The following is a 17,628-nucleotide window of genomic DNA, read 5'->3' as shown; positions in this document are numbered from 1 at the left end:
TTTGAGGAAATAACAGTGCTGAAAATGTAAGCATTCTTTTTGCAAAGATGGAAATGGCAACTATCAAATGCAGTGGAGGGGTATGTCTGCTGTGTAGGAATTTGGCCATAGAACCTAAGACTTTGTTGTTTTTCTTTTCAATTTCTTATTAAGGACAGAGAAATTTGAGTAGTCTGTGAAGACAAATGTCCTTAGTGATAGCACTTACAGGCTGCTTGCATCTCTTTCTGAATTGAAGTAAACCTGAACAATAGAGGGTAAAACTCACTGCTAATTTATTTGCTCATACAATGTATTTCAACTGCTGATTTTTGTGCTCTGCAAGCCAGTTATGGCGTGATTCACCCCTATGATAAAATGGAAGCTGCTTCAGAGGAGCTGTCTTCCCCAGCTGTAGGCAGGGGTGCCTACCTCAGGATTTTGTCTGAGCCGGTGGTCAGTAGGACTGTGAGACTTAGCTTCTTCTGCCCATCCTTCCCAGATCATTTGTTGCCTCTCAGGATCTGCATGAATTTGAAATGAAGATGAGACAGCCACCATCTTGGGGGCTCCACTAAGTTTTCTTCCTTGAAAGAAAACAATTTAGCAATGTGAAATTTGTGAAGCTTCCTCCTGCAAGGCTGTTAGCAGAAAATCTGAGGCTTTGCAGCATGGCAAAAGCAGAGAGCACTTTGAGGTTCTCATTACTTCACATTTCAGTGGTAGTTTGATATTAGGAAAAGTGTGTAAGTAAATAAGGAAAATACTTATTCACAGAATATTAAAGGAGGAACAGTTAAGGAAGAAAAAAAAATGTAGAATTGCCATCAACAGACTTCAAGAAGTTTTCTTCTCTCTTTCCCCTTTTGATGACAGTCTAAGGTCCCATTTCCGCAGGTGCTTGAAAGTGTTCTCTCTTCTTTTTCATCTATCTCCATGCAGCACTTTCTGCCTGTGAGGCTTGAATCTATCTCAGCATAAGCCCAGATGCTGCACGTCTTCATGGTTTGCAGCAGATGCTGTTCCTCTCAGGTGAGGAGTGGCAACAGCTGCTTGCTGTGGGTGCTTACACTGCCCAGTTACCCAATACCATCACTTCAATAGTAGGGATTTATAAAGGTTTGTGTGCTGGAGAAGAGTAATATAAGGAGAAGGAAATAGCTTTTTGCAGCTGTGTATGTAGCAAGAATTTTTTGAGGCTGCTCTCTTCTTCTGCAGTGAAATAAGTACCAGACTTCTGAAATGCTGCATTTAGTTTCTCCTGCAGCAAACCAGGAGACACTGCCTCGGATCTGCCAATAGTTCTAATGTTTGGGGTTTTTTTAGTCTTCTTACATACACAGTTTCTCTTCACAGTTTTAGGTGACTTGGATTATCTCACGGTATTAGCAAGCAAGGATTTTACATACTTTTACTTCGGTGCCTTGATCACAAGATTCTTTTCTGCCAACCTTCATTTTCAATGCGAAGTGAGTTTGAATTTCTTGATGTTCTAATTGCCAAACCTGGCTTTCTTCCACTGCATACTGATTCTGGCCTGTAAGTGAAAATTTTTCTGAAGAGCTGGGCTAAGTGCTTGTTTGTTAGGACTGGTATTGATCTCTGAGTTGTCTAAATCAATTTATTATTGTGAGGTTGTTCATCCAGAGTGGACTGGTGTGTATGCTTTTCATTTTGCTTTGGAAAGAAAACGAGAGGGGCATTTACTAAGAAGAAAAAGAAAATTCCGAAAGAAGAGCTGCCTTAGATTTCCTTAAGAAATCATGTAAGTTAGGCGATACGCCTTGATCTTAATGTTTTTTCTCCTTTGTGTTTGCTGGTTCTTTAGTGGCAGAGGAAATGATATTGGCTGTGGCTTGTAAACTCTCAGCATGTTCTCAGGATAAGTTGTCTCTCCACTCATCACTCTGTTTTGGTTGCTTTTCCTTGTAAGCCATGATGTGCATTATGTTCTCTGAATGTCAGATTTGCTTCAGTCAGCTAATGCAACATGTTAAGCCCAAGCTTTCAAAATCAGCCGTGAATTTTGATTGCTACTGTGTGTGAGCACATCGTTAGAAGTGCATGTTCCTGGCCCCAAGAAGTGAGCTGACAGCTGCCCACCAGGAGCTACCAATGCTCAGACCTGAAGTTACGGACTGTAAACTTGCAGCAGCTTTGGAAAAATCATTTCTGGAACTCAGTTCTGCCCTCACTGCAGAGAATAAAGTAAATTTGGGCTACTGTTAAGACTAAAAAACCTCTGCAGGCTGATAGATGCTCTGTCTACTCCTACAGCTGTGCCCTGGTTTCCAAGTCTTCTCTGTGCTGGGGCTTTGGTGGACACTTTCCTGTAGTGCCAGTGCATACCCTGAGGACTCAGGGCAGCTTTTTCACATGGGACAGTGGCAGATGAGGCAGTGTTCTAGCAACCAGCTAGACAGGGACATGATTTTGCCCAAAAGATTTGGACAGACTGAGTGATAATAATTCTAGGTGTTGATTGTGATCTCAGCCATTTTTCACAAATTTGCCTTGTGAGCATGCTACTTGCTTGACTCTGAAGAAGCTTTTTGTCTGGAACATAGGAAGCATTCCACTTGGTCACTGGAATTGAAGAGCTGCTGCCTTAGCTTGCTCTCAGGTTAGGGTGGTTGCTGTGGGCAAAGGTCCATTCCGGTAACATGAGGCAATGCATGGTGCAGGGCATGGCAAGTCTCATCTTCCTGAGCTTTTTTTACCATTCAAGGGATCACATTTGTCAGAAAAATCTTTAAACTAGTAATGCCTTCTTGTTTTCTATTTGTTCCTTAAAAAGCTCCCTCCAAAGAAACCCCCATCTTTTTCCTCATTATGAAATGGTGCCTTCTGGGCATCCCACATAGGCATTACCGGTAACAGCTACACTTCCCCATCTCTTTGGCTTAGTCTGGTAATTGGATTCATTTAATCTTCTTTTGTCGTCATTCCTTTTTACTGAATCCAGTCCTCTTTGGAACAGATTTGAAAGATAGGCAGGGATCAGAGGCTGCCAGCAGATACAGAATGCACAGGGTGAAAGAAGCAGAAGATGATGTATCTTGTAAGGAGAAGGAGCTAGAAACAAAAAATGAGGGAAAAAAGCAGAAAATTGGCTTTCTTCCTTGCAATACAGTAGACCTCAGAAGAATGGAGACAACATATATCCCAATGGAGCTGGAGTCCAGAGAGAGAAGGAACAAAAACAGATCAATATATTCAGAAGTGACCAAAATCCCAGAGCTCCAGATCCATCCTGAAAGTGCGATGAGTAAGGAAGGGCCATCAAATCTGTCAAGACACATATGTCTGTGGCTCTCTTTTAGACTCATTATGAGGTTTGATTAATCGATTTGCTGGAACTGTTCCACACTTCAGAAGAACTAAAATTCTATTTTCTGAGATGCAGTTAATTGAGGCTCTCAGTTACCTGGAGGATGGCTATCTCCTCAGACTTATGACTTCAGTGCATAAGTACTGCTGAGACTTTGCTGCATAAATCTTTAAACACTAATGAACTAATGTCTTGGGGCCAAATCCAGCACTAGTGTTCCGTAAATCTTTACTCCTAATGATTTGTGTGAGATTTATACAAAAACATTGAAGATAGATACAGTTGCAGCATGTTAATGGTGTCCCGGTTGCACAGGCATTCTGATTTGGAGCTTACTCAGAGGGAAAGAAAAAAATAAGAGGAAGAGATATGCATTTAAAAAGGTATTGCCTCTAAAATGTGTGTTGCTTTTCATCAACATATATTTGTTGACCTACTCTTTGTTAAAGCAAAAAGGCTTTATTTGATTCTCTCAGCCTTATTGAATAGCACAGTATCTTCAAAGATGTCCCAATGAAAATCATCGATAAATTCATTAAGAACAGTTACTTTTATGTAAATACTACTTTGATAAGAAGGAGCATATCATAAGCAGAAGGGTTTTTAATAAGGGAGTGGCAGGTGCCACTGTTTCAGAGTTGTCTATTCACAGTTGTCTCATTTGGAGAAAGGGGAAAAAAATGGACAACTGCAAGGGAGGATGAAAGTCTTCCTCTTGCACAAAGGATCTTGCACTAATATTTACATCCTTTCTGCTTATGTGGCCTCATGCATCAGGTTTGTCTGCATCTTGCTCACCCTAAGCAATGATGGATATCCCATTTGGAGCTGATATACTGAAGTGTGGAAATATGATCTTAGTGCTGATACAGTATTGTTTTCTTACAGCCCTATACCAGAATTCTGCCCTAATCTTCTGAACCAGGTCTCTGTAGAGAATCAGCCCTTCACAGTTGTCCTCTGCTTGACCTGTCCTTCCTTGTTGTAGGCAGAGGAGCTCTTGGCCTCTGTGCTACCTGCACAGGCAGCACGTTCCTCTAAGGCCTGGGTGTGGTTTCCATAGACTTCCCATTTTTCTTGTAATTCTATCAGCAAGTTGGAAAAGAAGGTCCTACTTGAGAAAAACACAGTGCTCAGTTTTTGCTCAGTCTTAATAATAACACTGCATTTTGAGTGAACCATTTCTCTAGCTGCTTGAAATACATTTTTCTGGTGGAAGGTACTTCCATCATCTCAAGCTGCTGTTAATGTGTAATCTCCATTACTTACTCTGCTGAGACAATTGCATAGATGGCAGCTGTATTTCTTGTTTTCTGGAAGCTGCTGCTCATTCCACTGGAGAGACCTCACTGATGAATGCCATTTGTTTTTCTCAGGGGACTGAACAACTATCATATACTCAGAGTTTTTTTTAATCTGTATTACTGTCACTCCATTAAAAGTCTTGTATCACCAAGATCAATTATCTATTTCAAGCTTTTCATAAATGTGCATCAGTTACAGTCTTGGCTCTCTGTCTGGATGCTTGTGCCATTAACAGCCTGTAATTACTTTGAACATGGTCCTTGGGCACTAACTGCTATCCAGTAAGACAGCACTGTTTTCCCTCATTTCCCTTTTAACACCATCTTTCTCTGTATTATCTGCCAAGCATGAGCCACTTTGGTGTGGCTGGGAAACAAGATACTTGGGAATTGTTAATTACTTTTGTAATTGCTCAGGCAACTTGTCACTATGACACTGTGCAATCCGCAACTTGTACAAGGATGTAGCTTCTTGTATACACTCTTGGCATTGTCCATTCTGTTATATTTTTTAACGTATACTTTGGTGTTACCTTGAATTGAATGTTGTGCAGGAGGAGCTGCATTGAGTGAAGGACTTATTGCCTATCACAGTGGAACCAGATTACATTTGGGCTGCCCCAGTTCAGCATCTGCCCTGTCTCCAGGTGCTTTTCATCAGCTGGCATCTGTGAGGATTGTCCTTCAAGGACATCAAGAGCAGGAAGTTCCCATCAAGCTTGTGCTGACTTGGCACCTGACAGTTGAAGGGAAGTGCTGAGACAATGTCAGCACTTTGACGCTTTACTTCTTGCAGTTACAGTGAAAGGCTCGGGATTCATAATACATCTGTGGTGGTTATAAATGGGTTCATCATACTGTAGAGGTTGTCTCAGACCTGGTTTCAGTTCAGCTATTAGCCAAAAATTTCAGTGTCAGGAATTGATACTTTGCAAAGTCTTTCACCCACAAGTTCAAAATGTGCTGATGACCCAAATCTGTAGCATTTGATGATAGTTCAGTACTATATGTGAAACAGATTGTGCTGTTAGGAAAAGAGACTTTGTTCATTCACATCATGTGAGCTGACAAGACTATGATTGTTTATAAGTGAGTACTTAAGAGAGGAGTGAATTCATGGATACGGTTCTGTCCTTTCCACTTTCAATATTTCCCATTGGTTTTCATTGCTAAGAAACATACCACAGTTCATCTCTCCTCCCATAGGTACTTTTTCAGTGAATATTCTCTTTTGTGCTCTCCATTTTCATTATTCTACTTCCATTTTCCTGATGATTTCCTGACAGTTTTAGTCACACTGCATGTTAATATTTTATCCAGAGAGGCAGTGATTACAAAGCAGGGCAGGAACAATCCACTTGGAATTGCACACAGGACATAGTGTAGTCCTTACTACACTATGAGGTAGTAAGGGTTGACAACCTCATGGTACGTGGGGTACCATGGGTTTGACAAGTGCAGAGCAAATGAATTAAATAATGTCTGATGAAGTCGAGCAACTCAGCCTGAAAGAAAAAATTTTTAAAATCCAGAGGATGTCAAATTCACCCTGTAGCATAGGACTCCCTTCAGTAAAACAATATCTAATCAGCTTCTGCCAGTGAATATAGTGTGGTAAAGCAATGCTTAGGACCTTGTGAATCTCTACAAAGAAGCGTGAAAACCAACTGTGTTTAAACTGCTCAGCGATAAGCAAATTATGCCCTCTCAGAAATCTCTTCACCAAGTTTCCTCCTGTAGAGACAAATAGAGTTTGTTCTCATTTCCTATTTATCATGACTAACCACCTCTCTCTCTGCTCAGCTGTTTTTTTTATTCTCGTTCTTTGTGCTTTGCTGTCCTGAAGCCAAATATGTATGGATTTCAATGGCTCTCTTGTCCTTTTTGACTTGGTACTGGGCAGTTCGATAGCATAAGAGATGATTCTCTAAATCCTAGATATGATGCCAGAATTCTCTAACTGAAAGAATTAAGAAGAAATAACAGTTCAGCTGAATGGATGCAAGGTGTATATGGGAAAGTGTAATACCTCTGAGACTTTCTCTTCTGGTTTCCTTTCTGTAGCTTCCATCAAATCTCAGTCATTCTCTACAGTAAACTTTCTGGGTATGGAGTCTGTAGGAGACAGATGAAAAAGGCTCAGATTTTCAATGCTGTGCTCAGCTAATCTTCATTTTAGAGATAGAAATAAAAGCAAAGGACAATACTGTTTCTTGAAAAGAGCAAAAAGATGATGTGTGCTCCTTCTGAGAAGCCTGTATTTTTCTGCTGATGATTGCATCCAGTAAGTTCTTTAGTAGCCTCTCTCCTGGCAAAGTCCTTGAAACTTTCAGTTCCCTCTTTACCATGAGTGCAATACCAGCCACATCCCAGTCTTTAGTCAGAGTAGTCCAGATGCATTCTGAGACTCAGAGCCTGAGAAGATGACACTTTTCCCCAGAGCTTAAATTTGCTGTAGTAAAAATGATACAATTTTAAATGCACGTTTCTTATTAGAATTTTCTCTTTGTGGATGTTAAGACCTGTGCATGTTGCAATCTAGGTGGTAAGGACTTGAATTCCTCACTGATTCCTCTCTCTGTCTTTGTTTCAGAGTGCCTACCAGGGTGTGTGCAGAAGGATGGCTGCGGCAGAACCTCTGACCGCTTTCTCGCGATGGTACCTCTATGCCATTCATGGCTATTTCTGTGAGGTCATGTTCACAGCTGCCTGGGAGTTTGTGGTCAACTTCAACTGGAAGTTCCCAGGTGTTACCAGTGTGTGGGCACTCTTCATCTATGGCACCTCCATCCTCATTGTGGAGAAGATGTATCTGTATCTCAAAGACAAGTGTCACATTTTAGTGCGCTGCTTTATTTACACCCTCTGGACGTATCTCTGGGAGTTCACCACTGGCCTCATCCTACGCCAGTTCAATGCCTGCCCGTGGGACTATTCCCAGTTTGATTTTGACTTCATGGGCCTAATCACCCTGGAGTATGCCATCCCATGGTTTTGTGCTTCTTTCATCATGGAACAGCTGGTGATCAGGAACACCCTGCGCTTGAGATTTGATGAGACTGCCGAGCCAGGGGCTCCTACTGTTCCCGTTGCCTTGGCCAATGGCCACGTGAAGACGGATTGAACCGTGACTCGGAGCCACCCTTAGCAATCTGAGAGAGCTCAGACCTCTACCACAGGCTGTTAGCTCTGGCTTTGAGGTACTGCTCCTTGCTGTATGATAAGATTCATATACCCCATTTTTCTAATGGGGGTGTGCATGGGATATACCAGAAAAAAAATGGAACCAGTAGATTTTCTAAGGATTTTACTCTTTGGGTTCCAAGGACCAATATCAGTTACTTGTTAGTTAGGTCGTTTCTGATTTTAACTTATTACAGATGAAAGCAGTCCTTTTGCTTACACTTTTGTGTGGAGAAAGAAGGAGGGAAAAAATGCTAAAGTGGAAAAGCATTCAAAAAAGAAAAATGTAATCATTGGAGGATGGTCATGGACATGCCAGCAAAGTCAGTGATCGGCTTACTCCATTAGGCAATATTCAGGTGCTTGCTTGCAACCAATACCTCCCATGGGACCTGAGATGCTGCAGGAACAAGGAAAATCTGTCTGCTATGGAGAAGAACCTAAGGCTGGCAGTCTGCTGGGGAGGTAGATGGTGTTCCCCTCATGAGGTCCACTGGCCTACCCCGAGGTTCTTTTTTTGCACCACAATATAATCTGGTGCTGGACATCTTGCTGAATTTATACAAATCTTGTACTTTTTGAAATCTCATTCCTGATAATAGATTTTTTCTTTTTTTTTTTTTTTTTTTCTTTCTCTCCTTTTTTTTTTTTTTTAAGAAAAAGCCTTTTTTGCTGAGTGAATTTTACCATAATCTGTGCAATCTGAACCTTGGCAAAAGGCACAAAAAATATGTAAGTCTTCCCATCTCCTCTGTCCCCCCAAAGCAGAACTTGTCTGAAGGGCTGCTGCAGATTCCAGCTCTCATCCCAACCATGCAAACTCTGTAGAGACTGTACATGCCACAGGAGTCTTCTGCCTTCCTTCCCAGGGATTCCTCTGTTTCTGGTGATGTTGATGACTTAATCTGGCTGCAACTCATTGTACTTGACCAAAGGTCAAAATTTTTGTGTGACTGGAGTGGTACCCAGCATTCAGTCCTCTAGCACTGATGGTCACCCTCCATCAGCACTGGCAGCCCAGTGGTCTCCTCAGTGTTTCAAGAGGATTTGCTCTTCCGTCCAAATTCTATTCTAAATAACCACAGCAAACCTTTCCCATGAGAATAACTGCAGGCAGCAAGAGATATACCATGCTGTCTGATACAGGGAGACACATTACTTCCAAAACCAAACACAGTTCTCCCTGAAGAGCTCTTTTTCACAGTTTGAGCAAGGTTTTCGGTTCTAGTGTCAGAGAAGCAGTAGAGAGCTGTAGGAGCAGGGAGTGCTGTGGCTCCATTTTGGAGCTTCTTGCATGGGGGCAGTTTGAAATTTAACCTCTTGGGAACTCTTGTGTAGTCTGGGAAAAGTTGTAGAACAGGAAAGGTGCCTGATACTGGCAACCACAGGTTAAATAAGCCTTGGCTGTCAGAGTTAGCCCAAAAGTGGAATTTCCTGTTGTCAGAAATATCGTGCTCATAGCAGCTTTACTAGGCAGGTTTGCTGTAATTGTCTCATAGGACAGATTAATTTTGAGTATTCCTATACTGTAATCAGCAGAGCTGCAGCAGGAATGAATTTGGCTTGAAACACACGTGTTTATGTGGTTGTGGGTTTCCACTCTTGCATTGGAAGTAGCCAGGTTATTTTTGTGCTGCTCCTCTGTCTGAGGTAGAGCTCAGCTGTGAACCTGCTCTTTGTCCTGGGGAATCCACTCCCAAAGGGAGAAGCACTTCTAGCCCTGTGAAGGGAATTATGTGTCTGGTTCTGCCCTTAGAAAGCCAGTGTTAATCCCTTCTGTGTTCCTCTCCTTCCCCCTTCTCACATGACATCCATTGCTGGCAATGGACACAAATCAATGGTGTCAAGGAGCTAATCACCTTACCTGCCCTAGGGTACACAGCGTATCTAAAAGCACGCTGAATGTTTAGGTGGGTATTTAGGGTTTCCATTTTATAGATCATTAAATTAAAAGAGAGCAAACACTGAGTAGATGTATATATTTCTTCCTTGCTGTGATGCCTGTATTATAAAACCAGAGAAGCAGTATGTTGTTTGTCAGTCCTGATGGTCTCGCTTGTGCAGACCCAGGCAAAACAGTCACTTCATGTAGTGCAGGGGGGCAAAAAGAGATGAGCTCTGCTGAATTAGAATAAGAACTGCAAGGTGTAGATAAGAGCCGGGATCTCATCCCATATCTGAAGGCGTTCAAGGCCAGGCTGGATGGGCCCTGGGCAGCCCGATATGGCAGCCATGCCCATGGCAGGGGGTAGAAACTAGATGATCTATAAGGTCCCTTCCAACCTAAGCCATTCTATGATTCTGTGATGTCCCCGCTTCGGCCCTAGTTCTGTCAGGGTCATGCAGTACCCAGAGCCGGGCTGTTCTCTCACAGCACAGCATGGCTGCGGTGTGATACTGCCTCTTATCTCCCCACACCATCTGAAACCCTCAGTTTCATAGAAGCATTCCTAGGATCTCTGCTTTCTCCTTAGCTGCTACAAAACTCTTAAAAGTGTTGAAAGGAGCTAGCAGCATCATTTGGTGACTCCATACCAGCTGCAGGTGGGACTAAGGGAGGAAGAGCTAGCTTGGTACGCAGCCATGTGTTGTGACTGCAGAAGCTTCCACCAAATAGTACCGTTCTTGCACAGTGATGTAATATTTAGGTCAGGCTATGGAGGGGTCTCTCAGCAGCATACAACATCTTATTCTATTATCCCTATTGCCTATGCCATTGTAACCACTACCCTGGTTTGCTTTCTAGCGATGTCTGATGCGTACCACCTAGATATTGCATCGTTAGACACTTGTAACTTACACCCAGAAGTGCACTTTACTTGCAGTTTGCACACCAGAAACAGGAAGGGACCCAACAAATTATTAAATAATTTCAAATAATTCCCTGGACAACTAATGTTATCGCAGGGTTTGCTTTAATACCATGTACCTAACACAGCAGGGTTAGCTAGACTTCTTGCTAAGCAGTGTGGCTTTGTCTCTTCTGCAAAATCTCTCTTTTTAATACGTGTGATGCTTACAACATCTTATATGAGAAGTGCCCAGAGCACATTACCGGGGTCTTGGTGGCAGCTCAGCATGAGCTCAGGAGCTGGACTGAAGTGACAGAGATACTTATATTGTGAAGGAAAGAAAAAAAAAAACAACAACGCACAAGGCCTAACCATTTGTTTGTATGTGTATCTTCCTTGGTAGATTAAAGTTGCCTGTTTTGAGTTCACCAGCAATAAAAAAACTTGTGAGTTATCCACCTTGTCCTAACTCTGCAGCAAGGAGAGAGGGGCCCTGTGCTGCTTTTTGAGGAGGGTGGGGAATGGGAGTGGTGGATTTTGGGCTCCAAGTACCCCAGGGTTCTACTTCTGACTCCCTTGTATTGCTTATCCCTCACTCTGTCCATCCTAAGGGGTGCACACGTACATGATAAAATACAGTTCTGCATCCTCGGCACATGGAGCAGTTCAAGCACTGTTGTGATGATGTCTGTGCACATCGCAGTGATCTTGCCAGAGGGAAACAGTTGGTTCAAAGCAGGACTAGACCACATTTTGATCTTGGCATTATAATTGAGAGAAATGTGTACATATGTACCAGGTATAATTATGCCTTTGGTGTGAGTGCATTTTCTAATTAAAGCAGAATAATCGAATCAACCTTTTGCTTGACTAGTCCTATGACTATAAGAGGTACAAAAATGGCTGAAGGACTCAAGCTTCTGGAGAATCGGGAAGCTGGTGGCAGAAGTTCTCCTGCGGTCAGTAGTGTTGTTCTGCTACTGACTTTTTGTAAGCCGCACCGAAAGAAAGGGGATTTCTTCATTCACAGGAACGCCTGCCCTTTCACTACTATGAATAAAACATGAACCACCACCAAGATGTGAACTGAAACCAAATAGATTTCTGTTTTATTTTTTGCTGGGCCCTGAATGTGTGCACAATACCGTGAATTCAGGGGGACCTGCACTCTTTGCTTCAGGCTTTTTGCTTGCAAACTGCAGCTGAACCACCAAACAAGAAAACTGCTCTCTTCCCCTTCCTTCCTGTGTGTCTGCAGCTACCGCCTCCCCCTGTAGAAGGAAATTCTTCCCTGGTGCATCCCTTCTCAGACAGAAGTCATTCCCACTGTGACACCTCACCCAGCTGCTTTAGCACCCATGCACAAATAGGCTCATGGACCTGGGGAGACATGAGGAGTGTTGGCAAATGGACACCTCTCATGCCTGCCTTCCTTCACACCCCTGATGTGTCTGCTCACAGCCCCAGATGTCTGACACAGGTGCTGGAGGAAGAAGTGCTGTCTGGAAGTAAGTCCAAGGGAGGCATAGGTTTGTTGGTGTCCAACCCACCACTTCTTTAAAGACAAAGCTGTCCTTGCCCAATGAGTTCCTTACTATAGGTGGCAATGCAAAAGTTGTCCGCTCACCCAGTATATATTGCCCAAACCTTCTCTGAGGAGGAAAGGAGGTTCAAAACCTCATCTTTTTTTTTTTTTTCTCTAGGAGATTCTCTGCCTACAGCTCTATGGAAAAATAGCGATAAGCGAGCTGTTGCTCGTTCAACTCACAGAGGTACTGAAATGCCCCCAGCTCTGCACCCTATCTTGGTAAGGTAGCCATGCTGAGACACAGGGCACTTCAGCCCTTGGGATGCTGCCTCTGGCACTCTCAGCACCTGGATTAGCCTATGAGCCTACTCAGGAATGCATTTTGCTGTATAAGTTGTACTCTTAATTCCATGGGTCCCGAAGGAAATGTTTTTCATGGAAAAGCAGGAGGTTAAAAGAGAAAGACTGATATACAATACAACTTCATTACCATTTTTGATCTCACTTGACAGCGTTTTGTTTAAAGTTCCAGATACTTACTTGAGCCTCTAGATAACAAATGTGGGAATGTGTTTGTCAAGGCCATGGAAGATATCACTAGTACCACTTAATGCAGGTGTGCAGTGCATGGTGTGCTGCACTGCCCCAGCGCAGCCAGGGAGAGCTTCCAGTGCACGAGGACTACGACCAAAACTGCTGATGTAAGTGCTGGGTAATGGCAGCCCTGCAAGGCCTGCTGGTGACATCTACATTCCCAAATCTTCAGGATCTGGACGGGCTGGAAGCAGCTATTTCCTGTTCTCCGTGTCTGGGACTTCTTGCAGGTGGAAAGCAGTGTGGCAGGGTTTGTTCTGGCAGAAGCAGAGCATTTCCTTGACTCCTTCCTCTGGAGCCCAGGCTGCTCGCTACTTTTGTAGCCATTGGATTTCAGATGTGAAGGGCCTTTGTCAGCTCCTCAGAAAAGAGCAGTTTTTGAATGGTAGTTATGAATGCTTGATGTTAGTTTGTAGAATGGTTTGTCAATTTAGGAGCTAAAGACACGTATGTATCTGCAAGTGTTTATTTATATGACTGAATGGCATGCTGTCCTGCTTTGATGCTATAAAGAAGGAGAAAGAAATATACTCTCTTTGCTTTTTAATAATTAAAAAAAAAAAAAAAGTAAACATGGAGTTGAAACAATATTTGTTATATAAGTGAACACTATAAGCGTGGTGCTTGTAGATATCTGGCCTTTCAAACTCAGGACATTTTCCAGCTCAGAATGTGTGACTAGCTCCCATTGCAACATGTCTGTACTGTTACTTTGTCATGGCTCTTCTCATCGTGTTTTGGGGGATGAGGGGAAGGAAGGAAGGGAAGGGAGCTCCCTGTACTAGACAGAGACTCACCTAAGAAGCCGGGCAATCCCAGGTTATGGCATGACACAGGGACCCCTGGCACAGTCTTGCTGTAGAGAAACCGCTCTTTAGCAAGAGTTTGGACTCGACGATCTCCAGAAGTCCCTTCTAACACCTCCGATTCTGTAATTTTGTGGTTCTGTCATGATGCACTTAGTTGGAATTTGGGAACCAGTTTAGTGCACTGCATTAGGGGAGTCTTTTTTTGTAAGATGTGTTTATTCTGCTAGCCTGGAGCACAGAGTCTTTCCTTCTGTTTTCAGAAGGCTGTTATGTTCTTTACTGCTTGGTAAATGGGGTTTTTGATAAATGCAGCAGTCTGCCTTCAAAGTTACCATTCCTGTATTTGAATCAGCACCTTCTACTCTCATCCACAGCAACTTCTATCTCTACTTTTCCCATTTCAAAGCCAAATTTGGCATGCTTTAAGCCCTATGCTTCCTCCATTGGTGTGCACAATTTTGGTTCCAGACTGCCCTGTGTGTTACAGCCCTGGGAGCAGCAGGTTGCCCACAGGTCGGAGGCTTGTAACTGAAAAAATTCCTTCAGCTTTTCATTGGAGAGAAGATGCCAGCAGCCTGCACGCAGTCTGCCCATGTGCAAAGCTGGCACATGAAGGGGCTGTCAGAGCTGATACATAGCATGGGTCTATTATGTTCAGAATAGAACTGCTCTCCCTCCCTTTCCTACATTATCCCATCTTCATCAGCAGGGTACTTTGGGGTACGTATTGCTAGGGGCAATAAACCATATTAGAGACTAAAATGAGATGATCATCTGCTCTATCAGCTCTAGTTGTTGCAGTTACTGCAGAGCTTATCTACATTGCCCCTTCTGCTGTCATCTGATGCCACAGCTCTTCTTTGTGCCGTTTCTCCATCAGCAATTTTGGCAACCTGTCACTTTCTATGCCTTACATCCATTTTGCAAACACAGGTATTCTACTCTTCCTTTCAGGAGCTTTCCTTTGGCAATTTAACACAAATGTGCTGATTATTGATGAGTTGCAGCATCCATTGAAGCCCACAAGAGCTGCAGTTGTCAGTGCTTTGGAAGCCCAGAGCAGAAAGCACTTTACAAACCTGCCTTCAGGCACTAGGATAGCTGCAAGCTTGCAATTAATTTTCAGTGCCTTTGCTATCACATCCACACAATGGCATAAAATAGGCTTTCAGGGCTAAATTCAGCTAAAAGGTTGCCTTGTCAGTCTCTGAATTTCTATGTGTGCAGAATAATATGTAATTTCAAATGATCCTTCTCACAAATGCCTATACACATAGTGAGTGCATGTGTGTTTAGATGCACAAACACAGCCAAGGGCCTCTGTACTGCACCACTGACTGCATCATAGCTTGTACTGGTGAGAAAGAGCTGTAACTGCTTAGTGCAAGCAGCACTCTGGCCCATTTCCTCTGCTCCTCCCTGAACATCTAAGAACCAGAAAAGAGTCAGGATGAAGCTCTGCATGCTCATGGGGCATGCTAGGAGCAAATGCTGTATCTGCATGTTTTACATGGGGCTTTAAAATCAGATTAATATCTAAGACAGACATGCCACACCCCTTTAAAAAGAGGAGATTACTGCTGTGTGGACGTCCTCATAGAAGGACATCTTTTACTTAATTTGAACTCATGACAGGTCCCCCGTTAAGGTAGAACAGGTCATTTCCAGCGGTACACACTGACAAGCCATTTCCCCATGTGCTTTGTGTCAGTGGGATGAGGACACTGAGGGCCTGGGGCTCACATGCCCCAGCGGGCTGAATGGCTCCCTCAGGTCACTTCAGGCAAATCTAGGAGGGTTTGCAACTCCTCTGCACGTGGCTTCTCAGCTACACGTTCTTGCTCTATGAACATCACCTCCTCAGGCCCGTTGGTGCTCTCCGTTCCTCTGTATCAGATCTGAGCATTCTGTGATCCTTTGAGAAGCTCCTTCATGCTTCCTCAGCCTTTCTGTTTCACCATCTTGTCCTCACCCCTGCAGTCCTCCTGCTGTATTGGTGCTGCTGTTACATGTGCCTGTTTCTTGTTCCCCATCCCATATACAGCTCAGCTGACCTGTCAGAATATAGCCTTCTCCCCATTCCTGTCTGTCATGCCAGCCCTACAAACCCCAGCAAATTAGATCATCTGCATATCTATTTCACATATTTATGAGTGAGATGCTAATCCTCACATAGTGGAAGGGTCATAGGTACAAAAGGGGAAGCAAGGACAGCAGCATTACAGGGAGAAGTGGGGGAAGGGAGGCAATGATGAGGGAAGGGCAGATGTCAAGGATAGTAGTATTGGAAAAAAATACATAAAAATGAAATGTATAAAGAAGAAAGTAGCAGACACCACTCATCTCTGTGTCTTTTTGATACAGACACCCCTCGTTCTCTTTCATTGTGGCATTAGAGCTGCTCTGCCACACAGACCCACATTGCAGGGTGTCCTTGCAGAGCCCTTGCCTAACATCTGCCAATTCCTTGGCTTCCAGTGCAGCCACAAGCCCACTGCCGGGCTCCCTGCAGGCGTAGGATCCACAGCTCCATCTCCCATCTGTTCTTCCTGAAGCACAGAGCAGGTGAAACCAGAGTCACTTCTTGGGCTGCAGCAGTGGTAAAACAGCAATTCTTAAAGAAATAGAAAGCTCCTGTATGGTGGAGCTCCTTGCAGGAGGGGCTGGATTTTACTGCCCTTTAAGGGATTCTGCAGCCAGTGATCTGGGGATTTGACAGTTGGGTCTCAGTCATATTTAATATGATGCAGACAACAGATGCTTCAGGAAGATTATATTTCTTCATGTACATCAGGTCTCTGGGGAGATTACATGTTCAGGGTTGAGGGCTTTAGGGGGCAGCCCCAGAGGAGGATTTTTCTGTTTCCAGCAAAAATATCTGTAAGTCCAGTGTGTTCTACCAAGCCTTCTACATGAAGTCAGCAGGAAATGCTGCTCCTGAGGGAGATTTCACCTGCAGGTCTGGCAGAGATAGCATTTATTATAAACAGAGCAACTGATCAGGTATCCTACAGAGTGACAATACTTTGCAACCTGAGCATCAGGACTGATCCTGATCCGAGGAGCAGCATAATCAGGTTGCAGAGAGGTTGTTTATGTGAGTAGAAACTCTCTCACTCTAAAGGCAGGCTGTAGCAGGCACTCTGTAAGATGCTGTAGCTTTGAACTGCAGATATCTTGGCTGAGACAATCAGCTGTCCAGCACAGATTTTGCAGGGGAAATAATTATGCCTGAAGAGGCAACTAAAGTGTCTTTGCGGTACACACTGACAAGCCAGAAATGATCTATATCTCTAAGAAGCTTCACAAAGAACCTGCCTCCCCCTCCTCACAGTCCTGCACCACAGTTAATTGATCTGTTCCAGATATTGAGGGATTAAGGACCAAGCCAGCCCTACTGGGAGGGGAATTTCAGATTCCACATGTCCTAGAAACACAGGAAACAAGTCCCTCTAAAAGTCACTCCTGGGAACACCCACAGCTATCAGTAACATCCAAGCACAGTGACAGGCGCCCTTCATCCCACAGCAGCTGCCATGTGCTATGGCCCACTGCCTTGCATGGGAGTAAATTTAGCCTTGAAAAAGGATGGCTCAGGATGTCTGTTTAGATATGTTTTCCTGGCCCCTAGCCCACTCCTTTCATGGTAGCAGCAGCACGGTGATACCTATCTTTGGGAGCTGGGCTACTAGGACATCCCTGTGACACCTTTAGGAAGAAGAGATCTGCAGTCATTCACTGAGCTCTCCTAGTCAGCAAACCCAACAGAAACACCACTTCTGGCCACGGTGTTTGGATTCAGATCTGGCCTTTTTCAGTCTTGGGAGTGAACATGTTCCTGAGGGGTATACATGGGACAGTTATTCAAAAGCAATATGATAATGCCTTTCATTTTACTCATGTCATTACTCCTCCCGCCTTGGTGTATTCGAGCACAGTCTTGCTCCTGCTGAACTTCCTCAATGTCTGCAGTTTTGTTCTTTTTTTCCCCTTCCCTATTCTGAGCAGGCAGAAGGAGGAACAGGAGTGCTGATAAGCAGGTGGAGGTTGTAAAGGGGAGGAGAGATTGAAGGAATTCTTGTTCATCCTAAACTATATTTTTCCATTT

The 17,628-nt window shown here is 43.7% G+C and overlaps 2 protein-coding genes across 4 annotated transcripts in view; both read left to right on the top strand.

Moving 5' to 3' along the window:
- Window positions 1-11,686, top strand: part of TMEM229B (transmembrane protein 229B) — a 32,418-nt gene extending 20,732 nt beyond the window's left edge. For all 3 annotated transcript variants that reach the window (XM_085224977.1, XM_010711544.4, XM_010711545.4), the window contains one exon: window positions 7,208-11,686. In XM_085224977.1, the coding sequence (XP_085081103.1) occupies window positions 7,235-7,738 (504 nt within the window). In that variant the 5' untranslated portion in view covers window positions 7,208-7,234 and the 3' untranslated portion in view covers window positions 7,739-11,686. The remainder of the gene's footprint in view (window positions 1-7,207) is intronic.
- Window positions 1-17,628, top strand: part of RAD51B (RAD51 paralog B) — a 381,459-nt gene that overhangs the window by 11,183 nt on the left and 352,648 nt on the right. The gene's annotated exons all lie outside the window — the stretch shown is intronic.

This window comes from Meleagris gallopavo, chromosome 5, assembly GCF_905368555.1.
Source record: "Meleagris gallopavo chromosome 5, MGAL_WU_HG_1.1, whole genome shotgun sequence".
Lineage (NCBI taxonomy): Eukaryota > Metazoa > Chordata > Aves > Galliformes > Phasianidae > Meleagris > Meleagris gallopavo.
The sequence above is the reverse complement of the archived record's forward strand: the minus strand, read 5'-3'. Positions and strand labels throughout refer to the sequence as shown.